Source organism: Lutjanus erythropterus, chromosome 6 (genome assembly GCF_056507025.1).
Source record: "Lutjanus erythropterus isolate fLutEry1 chromosome 6, fLutEry1.hap2, whole genome shotgun sequence".
NCBI classification, from domain to species: Eukaryota; Metazoa; Chordata; class Actinopteri; order Lutjaniformes; family Lutjanidae; genus Lutjanus; species Lutjanus erythropterus.
In genome coordinates, this window is record NC_139322.1 from 9,515,251 (window position 1) to 9,540,008 (window position 24,758).

The following is a 24,758-nucleotide window of genomic DNA, read 5'->3' on the forward strand; positions in this document are numbered from 1 at the left end:
AATAATGACGCACAACAACAAACTCGCTCCATATTCTTCTTCTGTTGACTATGAAGTGTGATGTTCAATTGTACGATGTTTTTATTTTTGCATTTGAGCCACTGAGGCTGAAAAGAGGGTTAGGGTTAGGGTTGCACAAATTTAATATTCAATGTAGAGGTCAGATTTTTACAGTATCGAGTGAAAGTTTCCTTTTTAACATCTCGGTCTCATTTTGTGCAATGTTGCAAATCAAGCAAAAGAGCAGTTCTGCCCTTGTTGCGCCAGTGTGATGACATATCCTGATTTGTAACGCTGAATAATTGTTTTCTATCTTATAAATTATAAATGATTAATCAGATGTCAGTACCTTCAACTGGTTAAGGAAAATGCACAATATCTGCAGCCCTAAAGTGGATAAGCCAAAAACAACAGAGACCCATTGGCCGTCTCCACTGACTTTTCAAGGAAAATGTGATACATCATCGTGATATATATAAATATTATTAAAGGCGTTTTATTTTCTCAGAAAATCTGACGTCCTTGGAATTGACCACAAGAACAACAGCTGACAATGGATCTCAACTCAAAGTCCATAAATATATACATATATAGTGTAGAGGAAAAATGTCCACATAAAAAAGTGTGTCACTGAATGACAGACTCAGCAGGCCAAAGTTCCTCAGGATGTCCAGCTCATATAATCCATGTGTAATGTAGTATTACATCACTTCCTTTTTAATTTCTGTCCACACCACTGCTCCTGTTACTGCCCAGCGTGCTGGTAACAGCCTTCCTCTTATTTCATGAATTAGCAAATGATGAGGTTTGCATATAAATCTGTATATGCAGAGTAAGGAGCATCTACAGATCAGTCAAATAAATACAGTAAATGTGGAGTATAAAGTGCAATATTTGTCTGTGAAAGTTAGTGGAGACCAACACGTAGTGACTGACCCCACACCTACTGCCCTCCATGCAATGTGTATTTATTGTCACCTCCAAAATCTCATTAGTTGTAACAAGTGCTCCTACCGGGATGAAGAGGATCATGGGCCGTGATGGATGACTTTGTGGCTTGGTGTGAGTCTTTCCTCCATCTAAATGTGCAAAAACAAAAAACAGCATCATTGATTTCAGGAAGTCACCACTTAAGTATTGTTCTTAATAATAAACTGAGTCTCGAATCCAACGTTGATGCTACTTCGAAGAAGGTCTAGCAAAGATTGTTTTTTTCTTTTAATGTTTCCATTCAGATGATTAGTCTCATTTACGTCTCAGAATCTGTTTTAACCCTCTGTATTACTGCTTGGTTTGGGAACCTAAAACTGCCCGATAAAAGTAGACTTAGAAGTCTTGTTAAAACTACCAGTAAGATCTCAGGGTGGAGTCACATCAAGTTTTTGTTCATGTATAAGAGGCAGGTCCTAACGAAGGCTACGGTAATATTGGTCTGCCAGGACCACCCACAGGTCGCAGTTTCAGGCCTCCATGCATCTTTTATTATGTTTTCAAAGTGCTACAGATATGTTTAATAGCATTTGACACTTTGGCAGCATTACTTGCATTACCTTGGTACATTTGCACATTTGAATTCTTGCATATTTGTACTTGAATTTTCATTTTCTTGCACTAGGTATGTGATTTATTTACTGTTGTTGTTGATGTTGTCCTTTTGTGTTCTGATATTGTGTGAACCCTTCCTGCACAACAAATTTCTTTTGGGACACAATAAAGATAACGGTGAAGCCTTGACTCTGTTAGTTTGTGGTAATTTAATCAAACACAATTTAATTTAAGAATATGTAGCATGTGACCACAATATAAACCAAAATACTGATGCTCATTAAACTTAGTTGATAATATAGTTTAGTAATGCAAATATAATGTATAAAGTGGCATGAAACCGAATAATTAAGTAACACAAAACTGTACTTGAGTACACTGCGTGATGAATAAGGCTGACCTCAATACCATCAACCTGCCAAGGACTGCAGATGAAATTAGAGGACGTAGGCTACATCTAAAAATGTAATTTCCTAAAACAACTGAGCACTGTGGCTTTTAGCAAACATTGCTCAAGCTGGAGTAAACAGTAGATTTGATCAGGACTATTTTCAGCTGTGGATTTAGTGCTTTAGTGGGTATTTACTGCAGCGGGACAGTGTACGTGAGATGGGCTCAAAATAAACCACAGTGTTTTTATAGGTTTTTGAACAACAATGGAGCCCTCTGTGATACAGAGGGAAGCTGCTTTTGCCTACATAGACAATAGGCTACTTACAGAGCATCATCAGACATATTCAGTAAGTACTTTCCACCACTGCTTTCAAACCACTTTTGTAGCAACCAAACAGGTTGCCGACCTTTGAGGCTGTTGACATATTGTTTGTGGTGCTTTTCTTTTTTCAAGCACAATCTCAATTCCAAAAAAAGTTGGGATGTTCTGTAAAACATAAATAAAAACAGAATGTAAAGATATGCAAATACTTTTCTACTTGTATTCCGTTGAATACTGTACAAAGACAAGATATTTTATGTTCAAGTGTGGATGGGATGAGGTTCACTGTTTAATGGAAAACTGCATTGGCAAACAGTCCAACGGTTAAAGAACATTTCTCAACACAAAAGTAAAGGGAATTTAGATAGGGATGTCCCGATACAACTTTTTCACTTCCGATACGATACCGATATTGCAGAGTTGAGTACTGGCCGATACCGATATCGATCCGATACGATATTAGCACGAATCATACATACTTTTATTACTTATTTTGTAGTGTGGAATGTTAGAAAAGGCTTGATCAAGTGATGTTACTCAAACAGAGAACAATAGTCAGCAACCAGAGTCACCTATGGATAGAAGTGCTGGAGCGGAAAATGGACTGCTTATAGGAGCGCTTATATCAGAGATTTCAGATGCAGTCCGATAAAATCCGATGCTAGTTTTTTGGCTGATATCGGACCGATATCCGATATCAATATTGGATCGGGACATCCCTAGAATTTAGGAATTTCACCATCCAAAAGAAAAGATTAAGAGAATCCAGAGAAATCTCTGCACGTAATGGGCGAGGCCAAAAAACAGCATTGAAATTCTGTGAACTTTGACCCCTCAGATGGCACTGTATCAAAAACTGCGCTTAAAACCCACATAATTGTACAAAGGATACTACATGGGCCGGAAAACTGTTGTCAGTGAACACAGTTTGTTGCTGCATCTTTAAATGTAAGTTAAGACTCTACCATGCAAAAAGCAGGACATATATCAACAAGATTCAGAGACGGTGCTGACTTTGAGCTCATCTGAGATTGACTGATGCAAAGTGGAAAAGTGTGCTGTGCCCTCAAAGTTCACATTTCAGATTGTTTTTGGAAATCATGGACCAGGCTAAAGAGGGGAAAGACTATCCAGATTGTTACCAGCGCTAATTTCAGTTCAGTTAACTTAAGTGCCCGTGGCATCATGGCTAACTCACATCTGTGAAGTCCCCATTAATGCAACACATGCTGCCATCCAGACAGTGTCTTTTTTGGAAGCGTCCCTGCTTATTTCAGCAAAACAGTGCCAAGACACATCCTGCACGTGTTAGAAAACCATGGCTTCATAGTAAGAGTTCAGGTGCTGGACTGGAATTTGTTGCAGGCATCTAATTCAGAATGAGTCTATATTTACAAAAAAAAAAGTTAATCACATTGAACATTAAACATCTTGTTTATGTACTGTATCCAACTGAGTATAGGTCAAAATGTTTTTGAAAATAATTGCAGTCTGTTTTTATTTACATTTTATACAGCATCGCATCTTTGTTGAAATTAGGGTAGTATGATGATCTAATAGATTATCATGCATAGCTGCAGATTAAACTAGTCAACAGTATACAAAATAGTTAAAATTAGCTCAACCTTAAACATCTACAGCAGTAAAATGCAGCATATATATTCATGCAACAGTACTATTCATATAGTACTAATATATAAAATAGTTTAATTGTAACATTTATAAGGGTAATTTTTTTATGCAGGGCTTTTATTTTTAGTGGAGTATTTCACAGTGTGGTAGCAGTATGCTACTTATTTTACCAAAGTAAAGCATGAGAATAAAAAGCATTCTTGCACCACTGCTGAGAAGCAAATATCAGGTTAAAAACAAGCCATAAAGCTGAAGTGAAAGTTCGGTGAGGAGTAGGTAGGAGAGTGAAACCTCAAAAGCAAAGTGCACACACTCTTCTCTTTGTATCCTGTGCTGACATTTAATAGTTACATTTAGCGGGGATCCTGGGAATTTCTTGCAGGACAGCTGCTCTTTGCGAAATCTCACGCAGCCCCCCCCCCCCACCTTCACCTGTTTACCTGCCGCCGATGAGGACACAGGCTGGGGTTTTGACAGATGTGTGCCGCCTGCCCGCAACAGAGGAACCAGCCCAGACATTAACTAACGAAGGAAGGCGGGGTTAAAGAAAAAACAAGGAATTTCCTGGTGAGCTACGACAACACAGGAAGGTAAAGTTTGCTCCGCTGAAATGTAAAGTTTTAAACCTCGAAATGCCGCACGGGCGAGGCTAATTTATCACAGTTTGACAGACGCGTTCACCCCCCTCATTATTAACTTGAAGTCTGTAGCCGTTACATCCCGATTGACATAACTTTGAGGTGACGTTAGCATGTTAACCTGTAGATAGCAGCCCAACTGTTAGCTAGCTGTCGAACGTTAATATCTACCGTTAACTGTCACCGGAAGTTAATAAGTCTGGGTATCGTGTTAACGGTTACTGTCGTGTTATTTTCAAATGTTTCACAATCGATTGTAATTGTGGCTTTATCGTAGCTTTGTGCGCCGTAGTGACTGAATGTTGCGGCTCGATGTAGCTGAATGATGTGTGGAGTCCTGTGAGAGGGAGCGCCTGTTTAGTCACCCAGAACAATTTAGACGGGCGGAGCCTTTTCCTCAGCGTTGTTCTGAAGTAGGGCTGCAACTAACTAACGCGTTAGGGATAATGTACAGTGAGCAGGTCAGTATTGTGAAGTAAATCCCGACAGGATGATACAGGGCTTGAATCATCCTCTCAAAAATATTTGGCACACAAAATATTAATTATAAAATGATTTTATGGCTTTATTTCACAATGGCGACCTGCTCACTGTTCCTTATACTGCTTCTCACATAATTATATGCCCCCCAAAAAATCATAATTTTATACAAAATATTAATTTTAAAATAATTTTATGGCTTTATTTCACAATAGTGACCAGCTCGCTGTACCTTATCCTGCTTCTCACATAATTATATGCCAAATAATTTGATACAAATTATTAATTTTAAAATGATTTCAGTGATTTAACAATGGTTTTATTGTTCCTCCAGAGTCTTTGATCAGAACTGTGTCCATAGCAGCGGTCCGTTCTTCATAGCAATGGTCTGCTGTACAGATACAACAGACCTTAGGATGCTGTAACTGACCAATCAGAATCAAGTATTTAGCAACGCCATGCAATAATAATGATTATTTTCATGACTGATTAGTAATTTTGACTAAAAAATATTTTAAAGACACATCATAATTTCTTGAAGCCCAGAGTAGGGTTGCAAATTTGGTGCATTTTCCATAACGGATTTGAAAATACTAATTAATTAATTCATCGATTAATCATTAATAATTGATAAGATACAAAACACTGTGGCCTGGTAGCTTTGGCCCTTTGCTTCATGTCATTCACCCGCTCCCCACCTTTTCCTGTCATGTCTTCAGCTGCCTTATGGATAAAAGGCATAAACAAGATGAAGCTGTAAATGTTTGACATTTAACTGAAAAGATGAACCAAATATGAAAATAGTTAGCATATGTATTGATGGTGTATTGGGATGTTGAATGACGTGTGGTTAGTGTAGAAATATTACACAGTTGTTTAAAGTGACATGTAAGTAAATATGGCACAGTTCATCAGTGTTGTATATTTGTGTATATTAAGAAATTGTTCTCGTCGAGATAATTGACAGTCGGTGATTAGTCGATTCATCAAATAGTCACTTGCAAGAAGTTCTAATCTGTGATGATTTTGCTGCTTTTGAGAGCAAACTGAATATCTTTTGGGTTTGGAGTGTTGAACCAACAACAAAAAGAGACATTGTCTGACATTTTATAGACCAAACAATAAACTGATAAATCAAAATAATAATCAGTGGATTATTTGATAATGTATTAGTTAGTTGCAGCCGCACATTTATCAATCAAAAACAAATTAAAGCGTCTCTCATATGAGAGGATTTTCTGTTTTTCTTTGTGTTACATCTTGGTAAAAATTAAATATCTCTGGGTTGGTGCTTTGACAAACCAAGAACTTTGTAGAAATTACCTATTAATTTATTAATTAACAGATCATTTGAATAAAAAGAATTGTTACTTGTAGCCTTAGTTGGTATTTTCTAATTAACGTGACATCCTTCAAAGAAGTGAACAGAACAACCTCTAAACATTGAAAAAGCAAAAGGTTTTCTCCTCTCAGGTTTATGATTTAGCCAGCTTTCTAATATCGTGCTTGAGAAGCTGGAGGTCTTTGGGAGCCTCTTGAAACGGTAGACTCTTGTTTTCAGCCTCCTGAACTCCTTGATTTTTTTGTCTCTCTGTGTGTTAAAGATGAATGTGGGCGTAGCTCACAGCGAGGTGAACCCCAACACGAGGGTGATGAACAGCAGAGGAATATGGCTCACCTACCTGCTGCTGACCGTCGTGTTGCACATCGTCCTGCTCAGCATTCCCTTCTTCACTGTTCCGCTTGTCTGGACCCTCACCAACGTCATCCACAACCTGGTCAGTTAAATAGATCGTCTTTAATATCTCTTGGTGTTTTAGACCAATGGCTCGCAATCTGTTTGGCTTGTGACCCCTTTACAGTAAAACAATGTGTACATGTGACCTCTAATCACAAATTATGGTCTTAATTCAGATTATTTAATTTGAAGGACTCTTAAAGGCCAAAAAGATGAAAGTATTGCTCAAGGCAACTAAAAAACCTGCACTATAGAATATTCTATGCTTCAGACTCTGTTGGGGATGCTGACAGGTCAGGCTACTTACGCTTGATATTCATGTTTTTTGGATTTGGTTTCTCATTATTTTAAAATATTAAATCATTATTTTTGACATACTAAGTCATTATTTTAAGATGCTGCACCATTTTTTGGGGGGATAAAAACTCATCATTTTGACATAATAAGTCATTTTGAAAACGTTTCACATCATTTGAGATACAAAGTGAGTATTTTGATATACTTAATCATTATTTTGAGACACTTAAGTCACTAAATTGAGAGGGTTTTGCCTTATTTTGTCAAAGTTTCTTATTAAAATGAGTCACAGGAGCTTATTTTTTTTTCCACACCAAGAGACAGAACAGCAGCACAGTAAAAACAGATGTTTCATAGAGGCATATATAATGCGTGTCTGTCTCTGTTTCACTGTTAACAGGCTCAGTCTACAACCATAGAATATTAGAATAACATCAAACTTCATAGTCAAAGTTTCTATCACGTTGACAATCTGTTCATATTTATACATGGCCTATCTCGTGCTCGTCCTGAGCGCACTGTAAACAACTCAATGGTTTTCCAGTGGTTTATACCAAACTTAAAATCCAACCCATCAATGGTTACGTGTGCAGGTTATCACTTGATAAGCTGTGTCCAATTTGCTAAGAGAGAGCCACATTGTGACTAAAACACAAAGCGCTGTCTAAAACGCTTTAGGTGATTTTGCGCGAGGTGTTTTGGCTGCTGCATACAGCGCTGTCAGCAGTTTATTTTAAAATCTGCTTTTTTCCAAGAGTTCAAAATCAACACACTTTCTCATCTGTCTGTTAAATATGACGCTACAATATAATCAAGCCTGCAAATGAATAGAGTAACAGCATATGTTCAGTTAGAGTTAATAATTAGAGTTTGAGTAATCCTGAGTTGGAGCAGATCCTTTAAACAGCTAATGATCCAGTGAAACCCAACCATCTTTGTGGCTAATTGTAGTTGTGTATCTCTTCTGTGTGCTTTGTCCCGTGCAGGTGATGTACCTGTTTCTACACACAGTGAAGGGCACTCCCTTTGAGACACCAGACCAAGGCAAAGCTCGTCTGCTCACACACTGGGAACAGATGGACTACGGCGTCCAGTTCACATCGTCACGCAAATTCCTCACAATCTCACCAATTGTTCTGTAAGTATGTTTGCAGCTTATAGTGAGAAGTTATCTGCAGTGCTGGTCAGTTTTCAGTTTCTCTTTCATTTTGATGGATAAATCAGCATGTATTTAAATATTTGGGGAGTTAGATGGAATAGGTCTGTGTCTCTGACTCACCTGTCCAGGCTGCTGGGAATCTTATGACCTTCTTTTTAGATTACCTGGGAACAATTTTAGTCTAACTGACCTGCTTTCTGTTTTCATATGGCTCATGTGCGGTTTACAATGATAACAGCAGATTTATCACAATAAATTCTTGATAAATTTCTAAACAATAGCAGGGGTAACAAAACTTAGCTTCTCATATCAAGCCAGCAAGCTTTGATTTTGTCAGTGGAAATGACAACTGTTGCTAGTATATTTGGTCACCTGTAGCTAGCTAATGTTAGCTTCATGACTTGGTTGAAAACACTGTCTCTTGTCACTTTAAACAATTATCCTTTAAAAGGGCCAAGTGCAAGTGATGGCTATGCTGCATATCCCAGGAAAAATGTCAGCATCCTCACCAGTTGAAGAAATGCAAGCAAGTAAAACTAAATAAGATTATTAACCGTGCCTGCGTTGTTGCTCTAAGATTTGCGGCTTTGGTCGCCTCACCGCTTTGGTCCAGAGTGAAATATCTTGACAGCTATTGGATGGATTCACATGATTTTTTGTACAGACATTCATGGTCCACAGAGGATGAATTCTAGTGTCTTTGGTGAAGCCCTGACTTATAATATATCTAAATACCTAAACATTTCTCATTTCTGGGTGTGTATGGCATGAAACAGATAAAAAAAGGCTGTGTAAAGGTAACCTGTGGAGCTTCTTTTAAACCTCCCCTCTGTGGAGAAGTTTTCTTATGAGATACACAGTCCAACCAATGGATTCACATTATCCCACTGATCTACATGTGGGGGGTAAGGTCACATTCAGACAGAATCGGGCTTTGCTGCAAAACCATCAGACATTTTGAATTGGGGTAGTGTGTGTAGGAGGACCACAAGGGATGCTGAGAAAAACACAGCAGCCTCCAGCAGAAAAGTTCAAACGGAGTTAACTTCTGGAGAAACGCAACCCAGTGTCACGCTGCGGTGGCCGGTCACATAAGCCGGCTATCAGACTGCTCCACAGTCAGCCTGAAATATCTTTGAAACCAGGCTCTGTCCAGGCGGACTTCGGTTTTGTCCTCATCTGGTTCATTTCATGAATCCAGCTTCGACATCTTGCTTGGCTTGCAGTTTATGCTGCAAAACATTAACAAATATCTCCTGTTGGTTTCTGTCCATGTGTTTGAGAGACTGCATGCAGTTGTGGTCTTACAAGGTCAAGACTGCATGAGGAGAGCACAGGTGGTGAGAAAGCCTGTGAATCAGAAATTAAATGTTATTTCCTGATTGTTCCCAGCAGTTATGCTATAAGCACAAATTCACACTCCCACCACCACCACGCATCCCTGCAGCTAACTGCTGCAATGCCTGATTATGTCTGAATACCACCTAATGCACCAATCAGCAATGTGCCTGAAAAGACAGGGATGAAGAGCTGCATTAGTAAACATTAATATATACAATTCAGCTTTCAGATTTTGTGTTTAACAAGTACCATATTTTCAGACATTAAGGATACACACAGTGTGTTTCAGTAACACTGAATGTAAATATAAATGTTTTTTGTTTGTAAGAAAACTCCACAGGGTCAGTTATTGGAACAAAAAAAGAGGATTTTGTGATAAATATTAAGGCTGCTTTAATAATTGAAGATCTTCTGCTGCATTTCTTAAAGTGGACAGTAATTTAGAGAGCTGTCACAGAAACTGAAACTTGGCTGAACCTTTATCATGCAGAGCAAAAGTAATGTAGAATAAAATCTCAACCTGTGAGATGACGTTCTGTATGGGTCAGTTGTGGAGTATACTTTCACTTTTGATCACGTATTTGAGACTCACTGTTTGTCATGTATGTTTTTCTGGTGTCAACATTTAAATATGAATATTGGTCGTGACATATTGCTGCTACACTGACACTACTCTCTTCTGTCTGCAGGTATATTCTTGCCAGTTTCTACACAAAATACGATCCGACGCATTTCCTAATCAACACGGGCTCCCTCCTCAGTGTCCTCCTCCCAAAGTTGCCTCAGTTTCACGGAGTACGGATATTTGGGATCAACAAATACTGACAGAAAAACTGGATTTTAACCACCAACACTGGACTTGTAGTTTCCTGTTACTGCTGAACTATTTTATGTTAAAAGGTTGAGGAGAAGAGAACCAGTTCGATTTGTCTGAAACTGTACAGACTGTGTGGAGTAATATATGAAATTTGCAGTTTGTGCTGCCTCGTGCAGCGTGAAAAAAAAAAGCCGTAAATGCACTGCTGATGTTTCATGAAAGTAATTATTTTCTTTACTGACATTCCTGATGTATGTTTATCAAAAGCCAGGCACTTTGCTCTCGGCTTCAAGAGAAAGAGCACATTTGAACTGCACTGCTTTCAAATGAAACGTTTATTCGTTGTTTTTAAAATGTCATCACACCGTCTCTGTAGCTTTTCTGTTACAAACTGCACTGGCTGCACGTCTGTAAAACTGATTCTGGTTGTTGCCATAAATGTGAATGAATTCTTGGTGAATTCATTGCAGCACTTTGGTTCATTTTCTAATTTCACTTTCACACCTTTTAATTTTCTTTCATGCTTTTTTTCTTGATTTACTATGAAGGATTCACATGCAGCATGCATTTACACGCCTACAATAAACACTGCAGTTTTGCTATGATACACAAAATCATGTAATTTACTGTTTGCTCTAAAAGCTGGACGTCTTTTCCTGCCTGTAAAATGAGCAGCGAGACCTACACAGGGTGGTTATGTTAAAGAGGTGGGAGTAAGTCACACATACGCAAGTAATATTCATGCTATAATTTGGCATAAAAAACCTTTGACTTTTTTATTTTTAGGTTTGAAGATAATAAAATCTTCAGAGTCAATAAGTGATCAAACTAGGGTCACTATAAATTACAATAAATCAAAAAGGCCAGCCGTATTTCTTCCCTTGTTGTTCCAACTTCCAAAAAATGCGATAAAAGCCCAAATATTCCTAAAAGTCACCAGCAAGTCTTGAGTCAATGTGGTGAGAAACAAGCAAGTCTAAGTCAAGTCATACGAAAATTCTGATGATCTACACCAGTTTTAACATTAAAATCAGTTAAAAGACATCAATCTTGAAACGTTCAGTTTCATTTTCAACATTAATTAAAGCTGTTGCAGCCTGTTTACACCTTAAATATTTTACTGATATTTGACATTTTGTGGCATCAGTAACAAGCGTCCTAAATGAACAACGATGGAGAGCGGGGCTCTGAAATTTAAAATGTACTTTTATACCTCGAAAGGGCTCGAAAGTGAAAACAGAAGTATGACACAAAAAAATTTACATCACGATTTTTAAGCCACCGGTCCTGGCTCCCCTTCAGGAGGAAGTTTCAGTCAAATCTCTGGTCATGAATACCAAGTCAAAGTCAAGTCTTTTACCAGTGTTAGTCAAGCAAGTCTTAAGATATTTTCCCTCTGGTCTGTAGTGCTGTTTATCCATCTAGATTTTTTGGTGCGAGTTGCAGAGTTTTGGAGACATCAGTCACAGAGATGTCACTAATTTAGTGGAACCAAAAAACACTCAGCTTATGATGTTCAAAATACCAAAAAAAGTACAGTTGAACAATTCAAAACCAGTGTCTCTTTCCAAAAATCATGACCCGGTACCACAAAAACTCAGATATTGTTGCGAGCAGTTTCATGCAGGAACAAAAATACTTCTGGTAGATTCTAAAATAGTTCAGGTGGATTCTACTGCAGAAAGGAGATAGTTCCTACATGAAACTGGTTGTGATTTTTGGAAGGAGACACTGGCTACGAATTTTTCAAATTTACTTTATTTTGGCACTTTGAGTGCAATTTAGTCCCGTTATATTGGAGAAAAGGCAGACAACTCTATGGCTGATATCTCCAAAACTACATCTCACACCAAAACAATCTAGATAAACAGGGGTGAACTGTCTTTGTCTTTTATGTCACAAACTTGAGGACTTGAGACTTGCTTGACTAAGATCGATAAAAGACTTGACTTTGAAAGATGACATTTCTACAGCCGATATCTCCAAAGCTCTGCAATTTCACTGGAGGCCTCTGTGGACAAAAACAGTGGTGTTTCCACCGCCTTAACTACAAAATATAATTACGCCAAAGAAAAATGTTTGTTTTTAACTGGCTAATGTAACTTTGCCTGGGAAAATGTAAACAGTCTGTTCCAGTCTGCAGGCTGTAAAGACTCGGTGGCAGGCATTAAGAATAACTATAGAAATAGCAGATGATCTCCTTTGCTTATCCGGGTCATATAGAGAGGCACAAGTACTGAATTGAGACAGTTTCATAACCAGTTAAAAACTCCTTCTAAGCACAGGAAATCCTACTTCTGTAAAGGCTACAGCACCCACCGTAAAAAAAAAAAAGAAAAAAAAAAGAGAGACAGTGGAGAGGGGACGGAGAAGTTAGACATCTCTACAGCTGATATCTCCAAAAAAAAAATCTAGATGGATAAAAAGCACTACTTGGCCAGGGGAAAAATATGCATTTTTGATTTTGAGGTGATCTGTCCCTGTAAGTCTGGCTGCAGTAAAGTCATATGACTCATGTCCCCCACCTCTGTTATCTTATTTTTTTTGTTGCTTGTGGTCTACTTGAAAAAGTGAAAAAAAAAATCCTTTTGTGTGGAGGTTTGTGAGAATCAATTGATCAGATGTGGGCCCGTTTGTGAGCTGTGGGGAACTCCAGACACTTTACATGAGGGGGGCCGTCACACCGTTGGCAATATACTCGTGTATCCAAGGGATTCCCCCCCCTTCCGCATACGATGTGGTCACGTTTGCATCGCCGATGGGTTTCCCTGTTCATGACGCGTGTTTTAGGGAAGTAATTCACAGGAAATGCAGCGGCATGTGAATGTGATCATGCCATCGTGAGCCTGGGAAACATGCAAATTCATCCATGGTGTGTAATCAGGTGTAATCATTTGCAACATTTGTTATTGGGGTGTTCCCTGCCTCCAGAGGCTGCGTGGACAGGTACAGTAATGTAAAGAAGGCGGTGGTGGGCTGCAGAGGGCAGTTGGGCTAAAGGTCATCAGATATGCTCACCGAAACTGAAGAGTGGGAGATAAAGGATGAATACAATTTTTTTTTCTCCCCAACTTGTACTGAAAGCTTCCTGCTTTTACGATAACCCTATCTCACTTGAACAGCAAATTTGTCATCAGCTTCTTTTTCCCAGTTCTGCTTCCACTTCTAATTTAATGTGAACTCAACTTTGATGAGACATGCTAGGTATGGTGCATATTTAAAGGGACAATTCCCCCTAAATTCATATATACATATTTTTCCTCTTAACCTGTAATGTTACTTATCCATCTAAATTGTTTTGGTGTGAGATGTAGAGTTTGGAAGATATCAGCCATAGAGTTGAGCCTTTTCTCCAATATAACAGGACTAAATTTCACACAAAGTGCCAAAAAAAACATACTTAAACTACACCCGCAACTGTCAGCACTCGAAACTAAAGATGTCCTGGGGACAATAAAAATATAACCTGGGACACAAACATATGGTGTCTGGGACAATTCTACGCCAACAGACAAACTTTATCATTATAAATAAATTTCTTACATTTATTAATTTGATTTAAAAAAAAAAAGTGTTTAGTATCAGAAATTTTCCACCGCTGTACTCCACATATCAGAAATAGGTTTGCATCCACACTGCATTAAGCAGTGATGCATTTATTGACCGAATAGAAACGGTGCAATACAAACAGTAACTCAATCGATGACTAAAAGAATCATGAAAACTGATGTGGTCACCTGGGGCGATTCAAATATTTTATTGAGATATTCGGTGTAAGTTACTGAAACAAAGCTATTGAAATATATTTAGGATATAGAATGAAAAGAACAGTTACGTCTGGGACAGCTTAAAGAGGAATTTAGGACAGGTGCAAGACACTAGGGACAAAAGTTAACTTTAAACCCTGGCCACTGTGCAGAAGGAAGTGTGCATCTTTCTACTCATGGATGAAAGGCTACTCCATTAATGTTGACGTCCTACACTGTCACAAGCCTCTCGTCCATGAGTAGATGCACACTTCCTCCTGCACGGTGATACGGCTGGTGGGTGTAGTTTGGTAGACAGAAAATAGTTCCTTCATGAAACTGCTTACAAAAAGTGAAGTGAAGTATCTTGAGTAGCTGGGCCATGATTTCCAGAAAGAGACACTGCTGTTGTTTTTTGTTTGTTTGGGTTTTTTTTTTTGTGCTTTGGGCACCACAAGCTATGTGCCATCTTCTTCCATTATATTCAAGAGAAGGCAAACATCTTAATGGCCGGTATCTCCAAAACTCAGCAACTCACAACAAAACAATGAATGAGCAGTACCAGAGGCAAGCAGGACATGTATTTTTGATTTTGGGTGTGCAGGTGCAGCGTATGCCAGTCATTACTTTGTTTGATTTTAACCTATGAAAGGAGATGTCAGGGGGCTAAAGTACAGATATGAGAAAGGTCAGAAATTTCTGCTTCACTGCAGGTGGTAGAGCTTCCTGATTCTTCTTAGAAGAGAGGGGTCAGATTTTCACAGAAAATTTAAAGATGTAACAAGGGGGCAAAACACAGGAAAACCAAGAAAAATCACTCGGGGAGGGGACCGGGGGGTTTCTTAAAGTACCCTGCTGTTTCATTTAGGATTCTTGGTAACTGAGGAAAAACAAGAGATGCCAATCATAACACTGACTTTGAGTGATTCATTCCCCAAATATGCAGATTCAAACTAAACTTTGGCAGCAAAATGCAGCTTCTGTGAGTGTCGTTCCATTTCATACAGTAACAGCACCTTCAAGAGAAATTAAGTCCTGCACTGAAAATCTCATTCAAGTAGAAGTACAGGAATATTGACAGCAAAACGTACTTTCAAGTATCAAAAGTAAAAGTCATCATTAGGCAGCAGAATGGACCTTGTCAGTGTGGTATTTCCACATTATTATACAGCAGCTGTACTACAGACGTATTTTTACCTAGAACAATGCACCATAGTTTATATACTGATCGTACATTTTGTTTGTAAAACCCTGATATGCAAAGTAGCTAGTCGTTAGGGTGTCAAATAAATGTGCAATAAAATCTGAAATGTGGTTTCCCCCCCTTCTGCTGGATGATAGATTGTCCCAGAAATAATTGTGATAAATGATATTATTGACATTTTAGCATCATTTTATGCTACTGATGTAATAATACCATAATAATGCAACTTTTGATTCTTGAGAACATTCACACTGGAAAGGAAATGTGAAGAAGGTGTTGAAATATTCTTATCCTCTCTCATTTGGCTTAAACCCAAAGTGTTTGCACATGAGAGCTGTGTAGTACGGTTTTGAAACAGGGTCCATCTGGATGTATTTTGTTTGTTTGTTTTATTTAGTTTGAAGCTGCCGTTAGTAAAAAAAAAAAAAAAAAAAACAGCTATTGGCCTCAAGTAACACGTTGTCTTCACTTCACCTGGGTCACTATCACTGTGTGTGTGGAGGAAGTGCCTGTAGGGATGAAACAATAATCCGATTAGTATTACCGCTTCAGATTTTACTAATCGTGTTTCTTTATCACACTTTGAAAAAAACATTCACAGTAATTTCTGTACAGCATCAACCTCAGTTTCTGCGACAGTCTCTCAAATGAAGATGCAATATCACACGATATACAGACAAGTACTTAAAACTTCTTAGATACAGTACTTCAGCAAATATACTTAGTTATTTTCCACTACTGAAGAAATCCTTTTTTTAATAAAGGCTAAATGACCGACTATGAAAAATTAAACCTCAGATATCTGGCTTCAAATGTGTCCTATAAAATGATGCAGATGCGTCAGAGTTCAAATATATTTTTTTTATTCAAAATACTTTGGGACACTTCAACTGATTTATGTGCATTAAAATGAAAACATTTACATACAAATTTGACTTAACATTTTCTCCTCGAGCAGAAAGCCAGAATAACATCTACCAGTATCAACCCATCACGCCGCTGCAGAGAGGTGAGAACTCATCACATGATGTTCTGCACATGTAATCTGATGATCCCATAGCGGTGAGCTCCTTTAGAGCCTAAAGGCTGTTTTGAAAGCTAAAACCTAAAACCTGCTCTAAGATAGGACTTAAAGACAACACAAAGTAGCATCACACAGTAAAAGTTCGATTGCTTTGACCTACAACTGGTCGCCATCACCATATTTGTAACCTCTGTTTTAACAGAAGCCTTTGCTCCCCTAAAAAAGGAAGAGATCTGGCTTTAGTGCACATTCTTTGAAACTACTTTACTTTGCTGGTAACAGATCTGACCACACTTCTCTGCCTGCGATCATCTGTGATATTTCGTTCAAAGCCAGGACAAGAGGTGGCTCTGGTGGCCGAAATGACAGTCCAGACTCTTGTTGTTCTAGCCGTCATACATGAAGTCAGTCTAGAAGTTCCCGCAGGAGCCACGGAGAGCCGTTCTCCAGCCACCTTTCTAAAAGGCAGTAACAACTGTTTGTGTTTCCATATGTCTCCAACACTGTTGTCTCACTCTGGCTTCATCAAAGGCTTAATGTCATTTTCGTCCTCCTCCTCGTCGTCTGTGTCAAACAGTTCATCCTCCAAGAAAGATCCTCCGAAGCCGTATTCCTGCATGTGAACCGACACCTCATTTGGCATCAAGTGAGGGGACCCTTCAACGAACTCTGCAAACCTGCGCATTAAAGCATTAAAGTGACAATATCAGCAACAATACTAGTGGTATATAGTATACAGGTTCAGGTTGCATATTACAAGTAATGCTCATTTTTACAACATTATCCTTATACTGATTGATAAGCCTGTTATAATGAATGGTGTGTTTTTTTCCCCAAGAAATCTGTATCAGATGAAGATGTTTTTTTTCAAGTCTATAGAATCTGATTTGTTGTACAGGACATCTCTGCCTCATGAAATTCATTAATTGAAACATTTTTGACACATATTTTTCCTTTAACAAATACTGCACCTCCTGCGATTTGAAAATTGAATTGCCATATTTCGATTTTGATAAAATTTCGTGCAGCCCTAATGCAAACCATGTACTGTTATTTAGGGGTGCCTAACTTTATTGGTAGTTATTCTGCGTAGCTTCCTAGAGATAGTTAATCAGTTATTACATAAACACCTCTTTATTAAAAAGGTACACTGTGCAGGATTTTCCTTAATAAACATGTATAGGTTTATTAACATAATACCTCTCAATCATCACTTATGACCCACTAGAAGTGTGTGGTGGGGTCTGTATCTGCAGAGACGCTGCTTCCTGCCTATATTTTCTTATTATTTTGCAAAAAGTAATTTACGTGTGGGATCAACAGAGCTTACCCACGAGGGGTGGGTATCATTTAAAAAATTATAATACCAGTACCCTTAAAGTGATACTGATACCAATCTAGTAATTCATTCTATACCTTTTCTCAAAGGTTCTTCTTCAAGAACACTTGAACTGATTGGCTGCAAGCAAATCATATAAATAGTCCTTTTTTTCTAGATCTGGGTAACAAAAGTATTGAATGCAGTTATCGTTTGACTAGAGGAGTTTAAATACTACTTGGCTCTGGGTAAACTGAATTGATACATTACAGGTACTGAGTACTGATGCCAAGCCCCAGTACTCACACAGTACTGATGGATAAGATAATGATTAGAAATAATGATTAGAAAATTATTTATACAATGATTCATAATACCTGCAAACATGCAAAATTGTTGGAACAATAATGACTTAGCTTAAAACTGCATGGTGATTTTTCTTGTTTGTTTTAAGTGGTGATATCTGAATACAAATTAAGACAATATAATACACTGTCTATACAAAAGTATTCACCCCAGTTTTCTGTTTTGATGCGTTTCTGATTTACAACATTGAATCAAAGTAGATTTACTTTGGTTTTTTTTTATATTCGTCAACAGAAAAAGACCCTTAATATCAAAGTGAAAACAGAGCTCTAAAAAGTAATTTAAAGTCATTATAAACACAAATCACACAAATCACCGTGCAGCCTTTTGGTGTTTGAGGTCACATGATTAGTTACGTGGAGATCACCTGCAGTCACCTGTACTGTACCTGGAAGGTCCAACTCTTGGTAAGTCAGTACTGTGGCAAAAATCTGCATCATCTGTCATCTCAACTTTGGATTCAATGTTGTGAGGCAATGAAACACAAAAACTTCCAGGAGGGTGAGTACTTTTTCTAGCAGTGAATCACAATAACATTATCTCTTCATGATAATGCTGAGTTATCAGCCAGTTCGTGTGTAACTGAAGAGTCTTTCTATTCCTGTCAGAACATATCTCTGACTGAGCTTAAATCACTCATTAAAGACATCAAGTGTTTTAGCAAATAACAAACTTCTGAAAAGAACATCACAATAGCCACCTTTTGGGAGACTGAAGCCGGGACACTGTCTTCCAGGGGCTGAACTCTGGGCTGTTACATTGCTTCCTCAGCTCCTCCAGTGCACGCCGAGTCTCCTCCTCTCCCTGCTTCTGATACTCCTCCTCAGTCAACAGGCGACGTGGCTCCGGCTTCCAGTAAATATACCGTCTGATCTTCCTGCACAACACAGCAATGAAGACAGACAAATTATAAGAAATGAAAATAGCAACTGGTTCTAAAGGGAAATGGAATTTAACTGTTATATCAAAGCTTTGAGCTTCAGCGGTTCAAGTAATGGACCACGATACAAATCACCAGTTCAGGCTGATGAGGGCAATGACTTGAATGAGACATTCCTCTCAAATAATGAAGATTAACAACTAAACAGAAGCAGTGGAAAAAAGGTTAAAATTATGGAAAAAGTATACCCACAGAATCTGGTTTGTTTGCATGTTAGCTAAATTGCCTCTACCTCCGTGCCATGCAGACTGACTCTGTGGTGATCACCAGGGGACAAGGTTTGCAAACACAAATAGCAAAAACCTCAAAGACGGTAACAGGGTAACTGTTGTTGATTTTACCAGATTAAATGTACAAGCATTTTGCACTTTGAGTGAATTTTAGACCATGCTAACAGCATTCAAGTAAGACTTTCTCTCACCTGAATGTATGACCATTAAATACATTTTACGGCATTTTATTAATAAATATGAATTCAGGGCATTTGAAGACCCGTGGCCACCCCGTTTCCAAAGAACAGATGTTTTAAAATATAATGGAGATCATGAACTCTTTGTGTGTAGAATCAAACAAAGAATTCTCTTGTAAATATATGTGTGACACGCTTGTTTACAACCACAGAGCAATGTTGCACTGCATGAGGTAACAGGAACACAATAAACTGTTTTAAGTGGGCGTACAGTTCGTTAAAGTACTGTACTCTTACGCCACCTTCTGTCAGTGTTGTAAATGCTCACCTCCACGCAGCGACTACCAGAAGGAGTGGGTACTCCAGATTTTTTGAGAACAAAGCTGCCACGATGATGGCAAAGGCAACTTGCTGAATTTGAATCCCTAAATAAACCAGGAGCAGTCCTAACAGCTGCAGCGTCCACGACAAGATGTTGATGGTCTTCTGATCCGACAGAGGGCCGTAGCGGTAACACACAGCAAAACTGATGAAACCCACCACTGCTACATAACCTGACAAAAACACAGAGCACAGAAGTGACGACTTACACGGTGTTTTAAAAGAATTTATCCACTGGAGAGCTGTGTAACATAAAGCTTGTGTGTTTAATTTTAACATTGATTTACAGTCTCTGTAAAAGTTGTGGATCTGTGTTACACATGCAGCCCACCATATGCATATTATTTTGGCTCTTGGTGATTCACATGACTCAAAGTGAGGCAGATGGTGTACTATATACAGCCTGGAGCATGCATTATTAATTAAGCATTAAATACTACAGAAAACAGAGGAACTGACTCCTGATTAGGGATAGGAATTGACTTATACCATTATTAATTCTGATTCTGCTTTCTGGTCCGATTCTTTTTCAATGTTATGAGTGGAAAAAGCAGGCCACCACAGGTTTTCAGCATCAACAACTGTTTCATTATCTTGAGTATGATCACAGTGTAGAAACAGAGCAGAAAAAAAGACATTGACGTGACTCAGGTTTGGAAAAGCTCCACCGTTTATATTAACCCTCGATAACAGATATACCATTTCCACCCTTACTTGAAAAGACCAGTTTACAGATATTACAAACAGCACTGTTGTCATCTTTCTTTGCAAAATGTAGCCACGTCTTGGACTGCTTCTTCCTTTCCATGACTCTTTCCTGTTGCATAGACGTAGATGCATGAGTATGATGTCATTTGATGTCACCGATAACAGAAATGAATAAGCTCTGAGGCATATGATTCTGATCGATCAGACAATTTGGAAACAGTTCTCGATTCCCATTCCTAATCCTGATTGTGTTATAGTGAAGAGACTAATCTGTGTTAAGAACTTAAACAGACACCTGTTAAAACGGTGATTCAGGTGTAAAGTCTCAAATTGACAAATATAGATATGATTAAATATTACATCTATAAAGAATTACTATATTATTAATATATATTCTACTATAAATATTATATTATAAATATAATTAAGGCTTTTTATTGAGCAAAGTCAAAGTGTGTGTGGATACAGAGTCTGAGCCAGGACTGGTGGGATCATGACCTGAATGGCTTTACAGAAACAGATTTGATCAAAAAAATAAAAAAAAATTAAAAATCTGGATGTCAAGGGCTACTATATTTGTCAGCACCTCTCCAAATGAGTGATGAGTGTGTGTGACACTTCAGGCAAGTGAATGACGTGAAAGTTAAATGAATTCTGATATGACTGTTCACACTGAGGTCACATTGCGAAAAACTAAATGTATATCCAATTTAGGATCACATATGAAAGTGGGTAACATCAGATTTGAAAAGATCAAATTCAGAGTGACTTTTACTGATCATATTCTAAACAAAAAAAAAACAAAACAACAACACAGATCTGAGTCACATACAAGCAAAAAAAGTCAGATTTGGGCAACTTTGCCTGCAGTGTGAACGTAGCCCACAGCAGTTTGGTTTTGTCTGATGTTTCCAAACCACAAAGTCAATATCTATATAAAGTCTATGTTAGTGAAGGGTCTGTACTGTACCTAATGCCACGTGCCAGTGTTCTCGCAGAATTATGTTGATGTTCCTGCAGACAAGCTGGATGGCGTAAACAGAAAATGACCAGCCGCCAACAATCAGCACATAGAAGGGGCTTTTCTGTGGGGACAGAAAAAGCAGAGGGTATAAGAATTAAATATGACACCAAAGTGATTTGACCTATAAAATTATGGATAATCGGGAGAAATGAAATACCTTACCTTTGGCAAAAAGCGCGCCAAAATGAAAAAGAGGATGATGAGAGAGGCGATCATGCCAGTGCTCATACCGGCAGAGTAGAAGAAAACTTGACTCCTTCATGTGAGAGTGAAAGATGGTTAATAACATATCATACATTTCGTTGATTCCTAACAACTGAACACAAGTAAGAAGAATTACCTGCTGAGAGAGTCTGCAAAGAGGAACAACATCACTCCAGCGAGGAACACCAAAAACAGATAGATATCAAACTCTGCAAGGAAACAAAAACATTTTGTTTGCCATGTTATATCTGTCAATAACCAGGAAGTCAATTGTGTTACATTATTTTCCACTTACTACGAAAGGGCTTGATGGTGTACGGAGTTTTGTCAGCTGGATCGATCTTGAAACAGGTCTTCTTGCTGAACAGACTGATGTTAATAGTGGTTTCATTGCGCCGCTCACGTAACAAGCTCTGAAACCAGCCCCAGAAAGTGAAGCGGTCCAGCTCCTGCAGCTCCTCCTCACCTTCCACAGTATCCACCTTAAACACGTTTGAACTCCACACTTTCACCTGTCAGAAATACGCAGTTATTATGGACCTAATCAACTGAGTTTCACCATAAAGAATTATTAGAAAAGCAAAAAAAGTGTTTGTTTTTTTTGTACCAGCACTGTGTGCAGGTTGTTAATAAAAAGGAGCCTATTTTCCTTTTCTTTATTTTTTGCTACAGTACCACAAGAGTATAAAAGTTTAAAATTCTGGTATCAAGACAACATTAGTAAAAGCTTATATGTGTGCGATGAATGTGATAACAGCACTCTTTCTTGAACATTATCTAATTATTTTGTGATTGATAAAGTGCATTAAATATGAATTTAAGCAGTTCTGGATTTGGCTCCATTCATGTAGCTTACCTGAATCCTCGTCCATGTTTGCCTCCAGGTCGGCACTTTGGCATTTGTATAACAGAACCTGTTGGACCCTGTTAGGATGTACGTCTCTCCATCCTGGAGATCAGTTACTGGATGTTTGTTACCTGGATTTAATAAAACAGACACATATATGTAAAAGAAACCTGTGACATGAACTGAATTTTAGGGTGAAGTTTAAAGGCTACATTATAGTAAAGTGATGTAATTAAATATATTTTTTCAGAAGGCATATTGCTAAGCCCTATTTGGGAGGTGGAATTTGATCAAAAGAAAATATTTCCTACGTAAAATTGCTCACAACAAAGTCTGTGGATTATCTATAGAATGCCATCTTGTTTATATTACATTTACAGCCGAAATCTCCAAAACTCAGCAACTCACACCAGCTCAATCTAGACAGATTAATAGCAGGGGTCTGAAAAAATGTTGACTCTCATGAGCATCACAAAATGTTTTTTGATACTGTATGTCAAACAAACAAACAAACAAACAAACAAAACAACATCGTGGTGTCATGATACTACATGATATAAACGATTTATGGCAGTGTTGTCATCCGTCTTCACTAGTTGCATATAAATGTAGGCTAAATCTTTCTGACTTAGACTTTATGCATATGGTGGTGTGTTTTATATAGCAACATTTTTTCTAAAATTAGACTTAAAAAATGGCAATATATTACCTTACTTAAAAACCACCACGGGCAAAAATAATATATTATAATCTTTTTACTGTTGAAAGACGTATATTATACATATTTAAATATTATTGTCTTCACTCTATGTTTGTTCCATTCACACTGAGCTTCACAGATCTGAAACAGAAAGTTTCTGTTTAGTGACTCACTGATTTTATAATTGGTTGGTTAAAAATAACCTGAGGGCGGGGCGGGCTTATAAACTTGAGTAACGTTAAGGTTTTACATATTTGCACACAGCTGAAATCTTCAACCGCAAAACAAATGTTAAACTTAATTAAATGACTCCCTTGTCCAGACAGAATCAGAGTCTAGCTCGCAGTGACCGAGCTGTGAGAATAAAAAGGGTTTCAGCATCAAGTAACTTCTGTACAGTTTCAAAGACCAAACACAAGCTAACATGAGTTAGCCTCAGCAATGTTACTCGTTCAAAATACGTATTATATCATTCAAAGTCTCAGTTACAGCTCCGTAACACCGCCTCTTACCCGTACTCTGGTGCGACAGTTGAGGTAAACATGTCAGCAGCACCATGAAAAGCGTTAATTTAGCACTTCTAGTTATTAAACCGTTTATCATTTTCATGCATCCCGCCATGATGAGAGCACCATATCCCTCCTCTTGCGTTTAGCCCCGCCCCTTCCTGCTCCGGCAGTTCGGTTGAGTTACAGGCCGTCCAGCCAATCACAGAGTCATACCGAGTGTCGTCACTGACAGTGTACGTTCAACGTCTCTACAAGTAACTGACTGTTGAGTTCATAGCAGTTCAAATTGAGGACAGGTTCAACCGTTCATTCAGAAATAAAAAAGCAGACATTTTTTTATATTAAGAATGAAAGGCATTGTTTATTTTGAATAAAGAAAAAACAATGAATAAACCAAATACCTTATGGCTAGAGCAATATTTATATTATGCTTAGAATAAATAACTCAAAACTCAAACTTTTGAAATTTTTGAAAACTCAGTCATTATCTACTCATCCTCATGCCGACTGAAGGTCAGGTTTATTTTTGTAGTCCACAAAACACTTGGCGTTTCACAGGAGAACAGCACTGCAGAGACTCCCAAATATTTTAATTGAAAGGTGACCAGTTTTCAAACATAAAAAACAACAGAATAAAAATACAAAATGCCTCCATACTGCTTATCTGGTGTAATCCAAGTCTCCTAAAGCCCCAACATGCCCAGTTGACTAAAAATTTTATATACTTGAATCCTCAATGATAGAAATCTCCCCTTTCTAAGACTGCTATAAACACAGTCATATTATTTTCCACAATTTTCTGGTTAAATCGTTTAACCACCTTCAGTCCTGATCACCAAACATTCATTAATTTACAGAATTTTAACCCTTCAAATGCAAGTTTTGAGATGACATCCCTAATTTTTACAAAATAAAAGACACAAAAATTAAATAGTGTCATCATATCAAGTATTATCATCATAATAAATGCAAAGTGGTTTTCTTTTCTTGCGGTGGTCGGCCACACTACATCTGAC

The 24,758-nt window shown here is 38.0% G+C and overlaps 2 protein-coding genes across 2 annotated transcripts; one reads left to right on the forward strand and one right to left on the reverse strand.

Moving 5' to 3' along the window:
- The first annotated feature begins 4,325 nt into the window (after positions 1 to 4,325).
- Positions 4,326 to 10,834, forward strand: ormdl2 (ORMDL sphingolipid biosynthesis regulator 2). The gene is made up of 4 exons (XM_084720465.1): positions 4,326 to 4,482; positions 6,615 to 6,788; positions 8,032 to 8,183; positions 10,235 to 10,834. Exons 2-4 carry the CDS (start codon positions 6,615 to 6,617, stop codon positions 10,368 to 10,370), a joined length of 462 nt encoding a protein of 153 aa, XP_084576591.1. The 5' UTR covers positions 4,326 to 4,482; the 3' UTR covers positions 10,371 to 10,834.
- Positions 10,835 to 16,158: 5,324 nt separating this feature from the next.
- On the reverse strand, positions 16,159 to 23,883 carry nemp1 (nuclear envelope integral membrane protein 1). Its single transcript, XM_084720466.1, has 9 exons — positions 23,746 to 23,883; positions 22,543 to 22,664; positions 21,982 to 22,198; positions 21,823 to 21,895; positions 21,645 to 21,738; positions 21,429 to 21,543; positions 19,698 to 19,923; positions 18,721 to 18,897; positions 16,159 to 17,013 (listed from the first exon to the last, which is right to left on the reverse strand). The coding sequence occupies exons 1-9, from the start codon at positions 23,852 to 23,854 to the stop codon at positions 16,848 to 16,850; spliced, it is 1,299 nt and encodes a 432-aa protein (XP_084576592.1). The 5' UTR covers positions 23,855 to 23,883; the 3' UTR covers positions 16,159 to 16,847.
- Between the last annotated feature and the right edge of the window lie 875 nt (positions 23,884 to 24,758).